The sequence below is a fragment of the Psammomys obesus genome, unplaced genomic scaffold (genome assembly GCF_907164565.1).
Source record: "Psammomys obesus unplaced genomic scaffold, mPsaObe1.curated_primary_1811, whole genome shotgun sequence".
NCBI classification, from domain to species: Eukaryota; Metazoa; Chordata; class Mammalia; order Rodentia; family Muridae; genus Psammomys; species Psammomys obesus.
The window spans coordinates 1,782,874-1,797,292 of NW_026596158.1; the positions used below are offsets into that span (position 1 = coordinate 1,782,874).

The following is a 14,419-nucleotide window of genomic DNA, read 5'->3' on the forward strand; positions in this document are numbered from 1 at the left end:
TAATTAGTATGGCTGTCAGCCTGGCAGGGTTGAGAGCTCTGCCTACATGGCTGGCAGAGGCCAATGGGAAAAGGTAGGGACAGTCCTACTGTTTGTGGGTAATTGGTGCCCATCGAGAGGCTCCTGTGGCTCTTGTCTTGGAGGCACTGAGCTGGATCTGGGGGGTTCCTGAGCCCCAGGAAGAAGGGAGCCTGGAAGCAGCAGTCGACCGCTGGAAGCCGGCACCCACAGCCCACTGAATCCACATTCCCCTTCCGTGGCAGAAGCACTACCATCTTCAGCATCGTAGCTGGGGAAACTGAGGCTAGCCATGTCCTTCAGCTCTTCTGAACCAATAGTGACTTGCTCGTGAGACAAGCAGCGCTCAGCATGCAGGCCGGGGCCGTGCTGAGTGGCGTGTGTGTGCAACTGTGTGCATTGCTCAGGCAGCCATGAGGAATGGGCTCCAGCACCAGCTTCACATCCCTGGCGAGGGCACTGACATTCTAGGAGCTTGGCCATGAACTATTCTGAACCCTGGGATTACTGTCACTGCAGCTTCGGGTAGCAGGTATGATTGACCTGTCGCTTCCTGAGGACTGCTCGCTCTCCCAGGTTCTGGGCTGCTCCTCGCTCCATGGCACTGTGTGAGTGAGTCCATCTTCCTGGACGTGGGCGTTCATGCCCGGATCCTCAGCTGTGACTGGGGCCTGTCTTCCTGAATGCCCCTCAACTATGCTGCAGGCCCTGTGGTGTCAGTAAAAGCTACTCTGGGGGCCTCCTGCGCCTCTGCCACAGTGTGGCCTCCCAGGCTGCCATGCCCTTCACCAGCCAGTCCTGTGCTTGTAGACTTTGGATGACCCTGAGTCCCCACAGCCTCCCTGCACCACAGTTTAAAGAGATGGATCCTAAGATTCGGCCACTGGCAGACCCCATGTCTAGCCATCCCTCTGGTGGTGGAGTGAAGGCAGGCCACTCACTGGAGAGCAAGCAAGAGAGGCTGCCTGGCCACCTCTGAGGCAGAGCTGTTGGCCAGGGCTGACCTGATGGCCCTGTTGTGGCAGGTGCTCGGTTCCAGCAGCTCATGGCCTGCCCTTTCCCAGCTCAGACCGTTTTTCATCAGCACACAGCGTGTGCATGAACACAGGACATCCTTTTCCCCCAAGAAGTCTCTCCCAGAAGAGGAGTATGCCATCTTGTATCTGGTCCCCGTGCCTGGGTCTGAGAGACAAGACAGCCTTGGTTTGGGTCCTGAATTTGCTGTGCCTTGTCTACTGGGAGACCTTGGGGGAGGTACTAATGGTGCCTCTGGGAAACGGGGCAAGAACACGGCCCCTCTTGTGGGGTCCCCAGGAGGGTACAGGGCTAGGCAGCAACCCTGGCTGACCCGTCCCCTGTGCTGGCTGCAGTGTGGTCCTGGGGACATCAAGCTTTAGACAAGGCCTGCTCGGACTGTTCGCCACCCATAGCTGGGGTCTATGAAAAGGAGGCGGAGACAGCGAGCAGGCGTGCTAAGTGCTCTGGTGGCCTTGGGGAAGGAAAATCCACGGCTGTGACAGGCCCTCCGGTCTGGAACACAGACTTCTCCCTTCTGGGTTCTGTGCCGCCATACCTGGTGACCCCCTAGGTTTGGAAACCTTGCGCAGGCAAGACTTCTACCACCAAGCCTGACCCCCAGCAACAGTGTCGGATTTCAGTGGTGGGTGTCTGAGCTCAGGGAGTTTAGCCAGGAGTCAAAAACAGTGTTTTCTGAAAAGCTGGGTGTGATGACTCAAGAGTGTGGAAGTGGCAAGGCCACGATCTTGAGGTGTTCGAAAGGGTTTGAGTAAAAAGCTCCGTGGCTGGGATGTGACTCAGCGGAGAAGACATTGCTTAGGAGGCACAAGGCCCTGGTGTAATCTCTAGAAAATAAAATAATCACCTCCTGCCAGGCAATTCCATAAGCAACAAGTCAGGCCTGGAGAGGTGGCTCAGTGGTCAACGATGGTTTCTGCTCTTGCAGAGGACCAGGTTCAGTTCCCAGCACCCGCGTGGTGGCTCACAGCTGCCTGTAACTCCAGTATGGGGATCCAATGCCCTCTTCTGGCTTATATGGGCACCAGGCACGAACATGGCGCACATACCATAGTCCAGGCAAAACACAGAAAAGAAACATAGGTAAAGCCTAAAAAGTAAAGCATTCAGTTAGTCTTTTACATTTGTGATTTTAACAAATATATAGCCAGACATGGTGGCACACATCTACAACCCTAAGCCAGAGGTAGGCCAAGTTTCTGTCTTAAAAAACCAAGGGCTGGGGATATAGCTCAGAGAACAAAAGAGTTGCCTGCTGTTTACTAGGTCCTGGATTCCACTGCCAGCATCAGGTGGGGAAAAAAGTGTGTGTGTGCGTGTGCGTGTGCGTGTGTGTGCGTGTGTTTGTGTGTGTGTGTGTGTGTGTGTGATCCAGATTACGGGTAGAAAGCTTGTCTAGCATGTGCAAGGTACTGGGTTCAATCTGAAAAACAAAAACAAGAAACCACAAAATAATGTGACCTCACTTTGGGGAGGCCATCAGGCTGAAATGAAGCCACCAGGGTGGGCCCTAATCTGATAGGACCTGAGAAAGCGCCACAGCCCCCCCAGAGGGAAAGGTCCTTCTGGGAAGTGAAGCAGCTCCTCCTGCTGGGGAAGGCTAGCGTAAGGCAGCAAAGCAGATGACACCAGAGAGGCCCATGAAGCAGACGTGTTTCCCCTACAGCCAGCATGGGAGAGCCCTCCAGAACCGTGAGACCATCGTTTCTGCAGTGTGCGTCGTCTGCATCCCTCCCTTCGACGGGCCCGAGGATCCACACAGCAGCAGGTGAGGCAGAGGGGCGGGACACATGAGGAGTCGGGAGAGAAAGGCACCAAAGGAGCTACAGGACACACAGCAGCGCATGGGGTCTACAGGGTTGGGCCTCTGGCTGCACCGAGATGCGGGCGCCTCTTGCTTTTTGGGATTGGAGAATCAAATGAGATCCATGGCCAGTACGTTTACTGACCAAGCCACCCCAGCGTGTGCCGGGCAGGTCACAAGTGTCCCATGACCGAGACAGTGGCACCTGCCTTCCGGTGGGAGGAATGTGAGGTGGGAGAAGAGACACACGGACACGAAGACTCACCCATCCCGGCTGGAAAGGCCTGTGTTGGGAGGTTAGCCTGCCACCGTCTGGGAGGAGACTGCCAGGCCGGCGCAAAGCTCCTGCCGAGGGGCTGGCATGCTCAGGTCAGTGTGGCTGGAGCAGAGTGCAGGATGGAGGGCCGGCACGGATCGGGCAGGAACTGGGCAGGAGTCTGTGAGGGGAACTCGGTACACTAGTACAGATCTTACCCAGAGGTCCTGAGCCTCCAACACTAACCGAGGGTGGCCGGGGCCCTTGGAGACCGTAAGAAGGAGAGCAAATGACCAGAGTCTAGTTTTTAGAGTCCCCTCTGGCTGTCAGTGAACATGTGAACTGGATTCTCAGAGCCTGCTGACATCTCCAGGGACCTGGCTCTGTCTCCTGGTGCCTCTCCCCCCGCAAGCTCTATGTCACCCACAAATTTAAACAGCCCCATCCAGGTCAGGGAAGAGCTGTTGAGAACACACGGAGAAGTGCAGAAACTCCTCATCCAAAAGAGTAGGAGTTTGGACTTGACTGTGTGGGCTCGGATCCAAGGGCTGTCTTTACTGCACGGAGCCCTGAGCTCGGTGCCCTATCTGTAAATGGGAAGGATGCCGAGTCCTCCTGGAATTGTGAGCCTTTGATAAATGAATGCACTTAGAGAAGGCAGAAGAGACAGGAAAGGCGCTTGCTGCCAAAATGGAGGATCTAAGTTTGATCCCTGGGAGCCACAGGGAGGAAGGAGATAACTACCCCGGGAAGGTGTCTTCTGACTAGCCTCTCCTCATACCTGGCTAAATTAAGCCATCAGTAACCCCGATATGTGAAAGAGAACTCAGAACTGAGCCTAGCATCTGGAAAGTACACAATAAATACTGGTTGTCTCGTTCTCCAGTTGAAGCGTAAAAGCTCATGTGGGCAAGGTGGCACATGCCTATAATCCCAGCACTTGGGGAGGCAGAGGCAGGCCAATCTCTTTGAGTTCGAGGCCAGCCTGCTCTACAAAGCGAGTCCAGGACAGCCAGGGCTACAGAGAGAAACCCTGCTTTGAAACAAACAAACAAACAAACAAACAAACAAACACCCAAACAACAAAAAAACTAAAAGTTCTTTGCAGGAGATTAACAATAACTTATGGATACTAGGTAATAATATCATTGAGTCATATTTTTAACTGAGTCAATCCCCAGCCCCTCACTGGGGGATTCCAGGCAGGGGCTCTACCCCTGAGCCACACCCCAGCCCCTCACTGGGGCATCCTAGGCAAGTGCTCTACCGCCGAGCCACACCCCAGCCCCTCACTGGGGGATTCTGGGCAGGAGATCTGCTGAGCCACACCCCAGCCCCTCACTGGGGGATTCTAGGCAGGTGCTCTACCACTGAGCCACACCCCAGCCCCTCACTGGGGGATTCTGGGCAGGGGCTCTACCACTGAGCCACACCCCAGCCCCTCACTGGGGGATTCTGGGCAGGTGATCTGCTGAGCTATACCCTAGTACCAAAGCCCTTTCTTAACTGCACATCCCGCTTCCTCTCTCCTTCAGTCTCTGTGGAGCGGCAGAGATGGCTCAGCAGTTAACAGCGCTTGCTGCACAGGTATGAGGAGCACAGCTCAGATCCTGGCACCTACATAACAAGCCAGGCTTCTGCCCATTCCTGCAACCCTGGCTCTGAGGAGGATCCCAGGGTCTTGCCGGACTCTAGTCTAACAGAGAAAATGGGAGACCAATGTCCAGGAAGAGAGCCTGCCTCAAAGCAATAGGCAGAGAGCAACGGAGCAGGGTGCCGGATGCATTTTTCTGGCTTTCACACATGTGTGCACATAAACCCACAGACAAATAAATGAAGAGATTAGAAAGCAAGCAAACAGTGGGTACAAAGTGCTGGTCATGCCAGCTATGTGACCCTGGAACCCTGAGCTCAAGCCCTGAAAGCCACCTAGCCTCCCGGCGTGCCCACCCAGGGCTGAGATCATAGCTGCACGCCGCCATACTCAACCACAGCTTCACCCTTACTGCATTTAGTGCCTGTCATTCCATGAAAGCCATTCCCTAGGAGCAGGGGTTTTTGTCACTTGTCTTGTGCACGGCTCTAAACGCAGGGTGTGGGGTGGCACAGTGAGTCACTGTCTTCTGGTCCCTGGAAGCCCGGGGGTCTCTCTGTGGCACTTACTTCTTAGTGTCTGTAAAGGGGAGTGGCCGTGGTGGGGGCTCGTCTGTTCTCTTCCATCCCGTTGGATGCTTGCCGTGTGCAGGCTGCTTGGGGAAGAAGGACTTGGGGACGGATGTGGAGAGCTGGAAGGGGCTGCACTGAGACAGCTGGGGGGGCCGAGGAGCCTCTGCGCTGGCTGCTTTGTAAACCTGAGCCGGGTAGCCAGCCCTCGAGGCCATGTCACTGCGAAAGCAAAGACAAAGAAGCAAGTCACCGGAGAGAGATGCAAACCTGTGGCTGCTGCAGCAAATTCCAGCAACATTGGGGCACGCTTGGGACCCCGGCATCAGGAGTTCCAAGGCCACCTTGGTCTCTCCGAGGGGCTGCTTAGAAAAGGGGAAGGGGCTGGAGCACGGCTCTCGATGCGCCAGAGTGAGGAGCAGGGCATGGATCCACAGAGCCCACAAAGCGCTGGGAGGGTGTGGAGGCGGCAGTGGCGGACACCTGCTCCAAACCCCTGCCACAAAGGTTGTTATCAACTGTAACCAAACTCTGGGTGTTTCTTCTTGTGGTTTGTTTTTTGAGACAAGGTTTCACACCAGCTCCTAGGCTGGCCTGAAACTCGGAGCAAAATCTTGCCTCAACTTCTCAAGGGATTACAGGGATTATAATAAGGATTGTACCTAACGCCGTGCCTACCTGAAAATTAAACTTTTTTTTTTTTTTTTTTTAAGTTAGGAGCCAAGAGAAGTTATGCGTGCTTTCTGCTCCTCCCGTGGACCTCGCCTGTAACTCCAGCTCCAAAGCGGTCCTGTGGCTGTGGCCGCCATGAGAACCTGCAGTCGGCTGCAGTGCTGACATGCAGAGACACATACTTAAACGCAAATCCTTAATGTTTGTTTTTAAAGTTTAAGGTTCTAAAGGTTAGTCCTGGTTAGGTGTGGTGTCTCAGCCTGCACTCCCAGAGCCAAGGATGGGAGTTCCAGATCACCTCAGGCCAATGCCTAAGGTTTCGGCTAGCCTCAACTACATCAGATCCTGTATCAAAACAAAACCAACCAAACCAACCCAAAGCAAAACAAAACGACAGCTAAACTATAGAGGACGAATGTTTTGTTGAACTCAGTTCCAGATGCCCGCCCATTACGTGGAATACACTTTCAAAGCGTTCCAGTGAACTGGATGGGACTCATTAGAAGAAAACTAGAGCATGTGGGTGGGGCTGATGGGAATGTATGGGGGCGGGAGGAAAGGGAGATTACACCTTACAGGGGCTTCCACGTAAAAGGGAGCGGCCACACGGGGCCTCAGCTGCAGAGGCGGTCACTGCAGACCTTCCTTCAACACGGGGTAGTGTCTATGGAGACATGAGGCCCATGGATGAAGGGCTGGACGTTGCTTCCGACAGGCAAGGCTGCAAGCCTGCACCCCACGCACACAGTGGTTTTGTCCTAATGGTGACTCCTGAGCTGCCAGTGTATGGGGGTGGCCGGTCCAGGGGCTAAGCTGGGCAGGGGGCTGGGGAGGGCACCTGACTCCGCTGCCCCTGGCTTTAGCTGAAGGCGGGGTGGGCACAGCCCTTTGGCTCTGTGAGCCTGTGAGACGTGGCTGCTCCGTCCAGGCTTTGAAGGGGCTGGAAGGTGGTCCTGGATGGATGACGGTACAAAGAAGGCCGCAGCCCCACCTTTGGGGGGCCTGGGTGACAGTGACGCCGCCAACTGCAAAGCTCTTGAATACAGTTAGGCCTGTTGTAAACGTTTCCCACACATCACCTCATACAGCACCCTCCACTTCCTGCTGCAGCAGGTGCCGCGGCTGGAGAGGCCACGGTGATGTATGGGACGGGGGCGGCACGCCACCCTCACGCCACCCTCTGTCCTCTCCTGAACAACGTCAGGATGAAGGCATAATAAACAGACGTAAAGCATGGCAGCAGCTGCTATTTCTGAACCCAGCTGCACATGGGCCTCGTCCTAAGTACTTTGCACTCTTGGCCTCACTTTGTCCACGTGACCTTGGATGCGGGCTCTGTTACTGTTATCATCAAATTTTTAGAGACAGGCCAGGTGTGGTGGTGTACGCCTGTGATCCTAGCACTCGGGAGGCAGAGGCAGGTGGAACCTCTGTGAGTTCAAGGCCAGCCTGGTTTGCAAAGTGAGTCCAGGACCACCAAGGCTACACAAAGAAACCCTGTCTTGAAAAACAAAAACCAAAACCCCCAAAACTAAAAACCAAACCAAACCAAAAAACCCATTAAATTTTTTCCTCTTTTCTTTTCTTTCTCTTTCTTTCTTTCTTTCTTTCTCTCTCTCTCTCTCTCTCTCTCTCTCTCTCTCTCTCTCTCTCTCTTTCTAAGAGATAGGCTCTCATGTATTCCAGGCTAGCCTCCAATTTGCTGTGTAGCTAAGGATGACCCTGACTGCCTGATCCTCTTGTTCTGCCTTGTGAGTACCAGGATTCCAAATGTGTGCTTCCACGTCCAGCCTGGGCACCCGCTGTTACTCCATCTGACAGACAGGAGGTCGGGCCTCAGAGAACAAGGCCTGACACACAGCATGCATAAGGCAGCCAGGCAGGGACACCATGCCTACGTAGCGCAGGGGGACAGTGCTCCCGCCTGATTACCTGCTGAATTCCTCTCGCCGGGCCCCACCCCCCTGCCCTATGTCAGCCACACCTGAGGCTCCAAAATAATTTGATTCTGGATTCTGTGGCAGGATCTCAGCAGTGGTCCCACCCACCCTGCAGCCTCTCTCTGGGCAACAGGAAGGACCTGGAGTCTGGAGGACTGTATCTGGATCCTCTGCTCGCCTGTGCTTACCACCTCCAAGTGTCGTCGGTCATCAGCGCTGACCTCAGGTTACCTGCCTAGCGTGTCCTCCCCACAGCCACAGGGACCCCATGGGAACGTGCAACCCCCGTCTGCTGTCTCCTTCCTGCGTCCTCAGTTTCTCCACTGGCCCGTTTCTTCTGTAGCAGCCACACAATGCCATTCCTCAAACACCCAGGGGTGCTTCTGCCCGGAGGCCTTTTCGCTGCCCCTCTGCCCCAGATCTGTCGGGCACTCCCTCAGCCCCGTGAGTTCTGGGAAAACAGCCTGGGATCCCCCACCCACTCACTGACAGTGACTCCCCGAGCAGATCTGTCACGCGTGGCCCCCGTCTCCTGACACAAGCAGCAGGGGCCCAGCAGACCCCTTTACCTTTGCCCGAGACGGACCCCAGACAGATCCGGAGACTGCCAGCCAGGGAGGCAGAGCCACGTGCTTCCTGCCGGGAACGCCCGGCTGCGTCAGCTCCGCGTGGAGCGGAGCCTCTGATCCCCTAGCTCTGACTGACAAATTGCTCTGGAAACAGAAAGACTTTGGCATGTGCACTGCTTAGGGGCCAGGTAGTTATACGTCTGGGCTTGCTGGGCCATGCAGGTGCCCGTGACAGGCGCCAGCACCTGGCAGGGGGCTTGGCAGTTGGGCTCCCATGACGAATGTCTGGGGTGGGGCGGGGCACTATCTGTGAGGCTGCTGAAGTCATGGACCTGCACAAGCAGCTACAGGCTGTGTGGGCTCTGAGGGAAGAGCTGGGCTGGGGAAGTGGGTGGGACCTCTCTGGGTGTGGCTAGGCCCATCTCTTCCTGGCAGCTTTCAAATTCTGTTCTCTATGCTCTCTTCCCTTAAACAGCCAGCCTGTTTCTCCCAGAGGAGACTGGAATACCTCCCCCGCTTTAAAATTAAAGACCGAGTCTCCTTGTCTAGCCCAGGCTGGCCTCACGAACTTCTTGCCTCTGAGTCCAGGCCTTCAGCCGCAGTGATATTAAATATATATATATATGTATGTACATACATACATTCATACATATGTACATACATACATACATACATATCAAATTCTGGGCTCAGCTACCTTCTACGGCTCCCATGCCCACTAGGATCAAATCCTAGCAGCTAATCAAAGTAATGAACCTGCTGGAGCAGGGCTCCTGACCCCTGTGTTAATCTGACCTCCTGCCATGCTTGCCTTGGCTATCTGCCCCAACCTCCTGGTCACCTGACATTCCCAGGGTACTGTGAGACAGGCCAGTTAGGTCCTGACATTTGCTGTCTGGCTGCCAGAGCTCTTGTTTTGCACGACAAATCAAGACACTGCCTGCCTCTCCAGTTCTCTCCTGAGCCTTGACTGCCATCTGTGTATCACTTGGTTGTTGTCTGTGTGTCCATCTGTTTCCTCTCTGCAGTAGAATGTCAGCTCTGTCAGGGAGGACTGGACCCTGTTCCCTAGAGCACAGAGGTGTCTAGAACAATGTCGAGGAGGGCTGGGCTGGGCTGGGCTGGCTGGAGATGGCCCTCCAGCCTGCATGGCCAGTGGCTTACAGCGACTAGCAGGAGCTTGGCCCTGCACATCCGTTCCAGGCCTGCACCCTCTCCAAGTCAGCCTCATCTTCCCTGGCATCCTACCTCCTGTCTTTCCCCAAACACCCCTTTTCAGAGCCCAGATCTGGGAGCCGGGTCAGCAGATAAAGGCGCTTGCCATGCAAGCCTGGTGCCCTGAGTTTGATTCCCGTAAACTAGGTAAGGGTGGAGGCGGAGTGACTTCAGCGAGCCACCTTTTCATACCCACATGCGCACATGCTGTGTGTGTAAGCGCACACACAAACACTCGGTTAGAAGCAGCCCAGATCGGCCCGCCTCCTGCTGAAACCTTTTCCTGGCTGTCCTTGGCCTCAGGATCAAACCAGTGCTCGGTAATGGACTGCCTCGATGGGCTCCTTGGCTCACCAGGCCTGTGCTCAGGGACGCGCCAGCCCCACCCTCTTCCCCAGCCCCTTGTACCTACCACTCCTTCTCCTGGGAAACCTTACAAACACCTCTCCCTTCTGCTCTGTAAATCTGAGGCAAGTTCGCACAGCCTGGCTGGCCTGGAAGTGACAGGCCTTCCGCCTCATCCTCCAGAGTGCTCGGTTTGTTTGGTCAACATCCACAGCCACAGGCTTGAGTCCCAGCAGTAACCCCTTGTCCCCACCCTCACTCTGCCCCCAAAATTATGACAAGGCACCCACATCACCGCACCCCAGACTGAAAACATCTAGCCAGCCTCCTCTGAGGCTGCCTACACACGCAGTTCATCCATGATTTTTTTTCCACTTGCCTGTTGTCTCCCGGGTGCTGGCCCACACCGGACCTGGCCCACACATACCTGTTCATGAATAAACAGAAAGTCCTGAGCTAGAGGGTACTGTGTACATGCAGCCAAGGCCTGTTCAGACAAGAGCACCACCTGTTCTTCGGGGGCTGGGCTCAAGTCCCGTGCTGTCTGCTATTCCCAAGGACCGGACCCGTAACAGGTAACAGCTGACACACAAGGCTGCACCGCTGTCTGCTGCCACGGGCACTGTGGTCGGCAGCTGGCAGAGCTGTCTGGGGTCTCCTGAGATCGGGTCTGGCCCAAGCTGGTGACCAGCGGCTGTCTAGGGGAAGACGAACGTATCCACAGGAATGTGAAGAGTGGGAGGGTGGGACAGGAATACCACCTTTGTGTGTGAGGGAGAGACCCGCCCTTGCCATGTGGCCCAGGGTGGCCTGAACCTCACGATCCTCCTGCCTCAGGCTTCTCTGTGCTGGGAGGACAGGTGTGTATCACTACCCCTGGCTGAATATGTTTCTTTAAATCATCTCATTTCTAATAGGGTGTGGTCGGGTGCCTCAGCACCTCAGGGCAAAGGCAGGAAGGTTAGCAGAACCTTGAGCCCAGCCTGCTCTACACAGTTGAGTTCCAGGCCGGGCAGGGTAACAGAGCGAGGTCCAGGCTCAAACACAGACACACCACCACCACTACCCAGGACCCCCAAAAGAGAAGAAAGCAAGCAAGTCACTTTATCTCACTGCCCATAACTGGTCCAGGGCAGTGTCTGTGAAACTGGGGTGGGCTGGAAGCGCTGCTGCCTCGTAAGGAAACAACTACTTAAGAGACAACATCTCCCCCTCTTACCACCCAGATCACCTCAGGCACCCCATTTTGGGAAATGCTGTTCCACACTAAAACCCGTTGCCTAGGAGAAGACTTCAGGAAGCAGCTTTAATGAGTAGGTAAGAATGATTTGCAACTAGCGCCAACTGTCTACATGCAAATTAGAGCTCCCCATCATGTGTGTGCAGGGGGCTCCCCGAACTCCCCCACTTCTGGATTTGGCAAATACGTCTCTCAGATACGGGGTAATTTAACTCCCCCCCGCCTCACCCACTATCCACGCCTGGCATCACTACTGAATTTCTATCATGGATTTCAAAACCCTACAAACATTTTCTTTTGAGCGCCAGGGGCTGACCCACGACAGCTCAAGAGCAAGGCAAACACTCAGCCACGCCTCCGGCCTGGGTCTAACTTGTTGAGGCTGTGTTTGTTCTGACAGGGTCTCACTAGGCTGCCCGGGCTGGCTTTGAACTTATGATCACCCTGCCTCAGTCTCTCAAGTAGCAGAGATTACAGGCCTGTGCTCTCAGGGCCAGCGCCCACCAATGTGCCAAGAACAGGGACCACAACTGGCTGGAAGCGCCCTTCTGTGTTCTCTTGCCTCCACATGCCTGCACTGCTCAGCAGGCACAGTTCTACTCTGTTATGCCTGGACTGTCTGTCATCTGCTGGAAGGGCCAGGCCAGCGCTACCTGGGTCGGCATAGATCTCTAAGAAATATATGTTGAAAGAATAAATGAATGAATGAATGAAGTAAAGCAGTCAGTGAGGTCAGAAGTTGAGAACTACTTATCTAGGAAGGTGGCCTAAGATAATACTCTCACTCTGGCTTTTTCTTTTTCATGGCAGCGCTCCTGGGTGCCTCAGCTCAGGGAAGCTGAGGACTCGGGTACTCCCAACTTGCTGGCTTTCTTTTCTCTCTTTCCTAATTCTTTTTTCGGTTCTAGGATTTGAACTCAGGGCCTCACAAATACTAGGCGAATCCTGTACTACTGTGCTCCATCCCCACCCAACCATGATAGCTTTCAAATCTGTGAGAGACCCTTGGGGGGACCATGAAATCCTCCAGCAAGGATGTATGCTGCTAATGAGCCCTGAGCCTGCAGCCACGGACAGCGAGGAGCTGGAGACACAGCTCGGCGGAGAAGGACACTGACCGCTCTTCCAGAGGACGCACGTTCAGTTCCAGGAACCACACTGTGGCTCACAACCATCTGTAACTCTAGTTCCAAGGGATCTGATGCCCTCTTCTGGCACCCTTAGGCACCAGGCACGTGTGTGGTGCACAGACAAACACACAGGCAAAACACCAGGGCACATTTAAAAAAAAAAGAAAGAAAAGAGAAAGAAAAAGGGGGAAAGAAAGAAGGCAGACATGGCGGCACCCAGCTTTAATCCCGGCACTCCCAAGGCAGAGGCGGGTGGAGTTCAAAATCTACATGGAGAGTCCCAGGCCAGTCAGGGCTACACGGTGAGACCCTGCCTCAAAATAAATAAATAAATGAATGAATGAATGAATGAATATATATATATATATATATATAGTGAGAGAGAGAGAGAGAGAGAGAGAGAAGGAAGGCAGGCAGGCAGGCAGGCATGGGATTACGAGCAAGCACATCAGAGGGGCTCCTCATGGGCCCGAGCTGGTGCCTCCAGCGGACACTCTGCCTTCCTCGCTCTGGCACACCGCTCACTGCTTTCCCCAGGGGCACCAAGTGTATGGTTCACACTGCGGGCTGCGGCACTCACTCCTGTCCCAGTTGTCTCCCTACTTGTGCCTCTCAGAGCATGGTCCTGGGACTACACCCATCCACAGCTAAGAGTTTAAAAAAAAAAAAAAAAAAAAGGCACATTCTTGCACCCCACCCAACCCATTAGGGAAGAACTCAGGGTTGAGGGTAGGTTGATCGGGAGTGGGTTTGGGGCTACTGCTCAGAGCCAGAGGTTGGAAGGCCAAACTGTGCCTGAGCAGACCTCGGCTGCAGCTGGACAGTCACATGAGAGCAGCGGCTGGGGGTGGCTCTGGGGAAGCATTTGCTCTCTCTACAGAGGGGGACAGCAGAGATGCTGCAACTCTGCTTTGTTCTCTGCCCTTACCCTGAGACTGGAGAGCCAGCCAGCATGGTCAGCGCGGTGGGACAAGGTGGCAGAGCCCAGCCCTCAGGGCCTACCAGGTTACTCTCCCCTTTCCAGGGTTTGTCAGGAGGTTGTTAAGCCCACAAACACCGTGGGATAAGATCTGAAACTCACAGTTAAAAAGCACTGGTCATAGCGGAGAGAGGAAAGGGCAGAGGGTCAGAGAGAACCAGAGACAGATGAGGACAGACCGTCAGCGCTTCTCTCCCTCTGTCTGGAGTTTTGGGGGCTGGCGGGTATGCAGCGTGCCCTCCAACCCAACTCTGCAAGCCTGTTCCGGAGGAAGGTCTCATGTTAGGGCTGTGGGGGCGAGAGGTGGGTAGCTGGTGCGGGCTCTCACCTTGGTTGCCTCGGTGGGTCTCGGCTGCCGCCCACTAGGCCTGGAGGGGTGCTGGCGCCTGAGGAGTACAGCTTTGGCCGGTAGCCCTTGTTCTGGCCAGCCATCACAGGTGCGGGGGACACTTCCCGTCTTCGCTCTGCAGGGTGAGGTCTCCCAGCCGGCTCTCGGCCCCCGCCGCAGAGGCCTATGCTTCCAGGGGGCTTGTGCGGCTTGGTGGGCCGCGGCGCTTTGGCCAGGGACATACAACTGGGGCTGGAGGTGTAGAGTGTGGTGTCGATGCCACTGTCACTCGAGCCGCCCTTGGAGAAGGGGTCCTGCTCAGGCTCCAGGGAGTCCAGGGGGTCAAACCATCGCTCATCGCTATGGCTGCTGGAGGCATTGCTGGAGAGGGTATTGCTACTGGAATGGCTTGAGTACTGAGGTTCACCCTGGAAGGCAAGGCAGGCCTGTCATCCCCACTCTAGGGATGCGAGCCTCCGCCCACACGGGCACCCTGGAGCCACACATGCCCAGACATGGCTCCTCCCTTACTGGTACAGTTACCCTGCACAAGCGATTTACTTTCTTCCTGTCTCAGTTTACACATCTGTAAAATAGGTGTGTGATTAAAAGCCGCACTTGGTGCTCGGATCGACATATCAAGCAAACTAAATGTCTCTTAAGTTGAGGTCTGGGGGCCCCTAACCCCAGCTCCCTCCTTCCTTCGCAATGGAACGTCCACCTTA

General features: G+C 55.0%; 1 protein-coding gene across 7 annotated transcripts in view; it reads right to left on the reverse strand.

The window, feature by feature from the left end:
• The window catches only part of Sipa1l3 (signal induced proliferation associated 1 like 3), a 189,618-nt gene that overhangs the window by 14,715 nt on the left and 160,484 nt on the right, over positions 1-14,419 (reverse strand). For 6 of the 7 annotated variants that reach the window (XM_055594751.1, XM_055594747.1, XM_055594750.1 and 3 more), the window contains 2 exons: positions 13,695-14,122; positions 5,277-5,498 (listed from right to left, as the gene is read on the reverse strand). In XM_055594751.1, the coding sequence (XP_055450726.1) occupies positions 5,277-5,498; positions 13,695-14,122 (650 nt within the window). Of the gene's footprint in view, positions 1-3,137; positions 3,295-5,276; positions 5,499-13,694; positions 14,123-14,419 lie in introns of those variants that run through there. The other variant, XM_055594753.1, reaches the window with a different exon arrangement.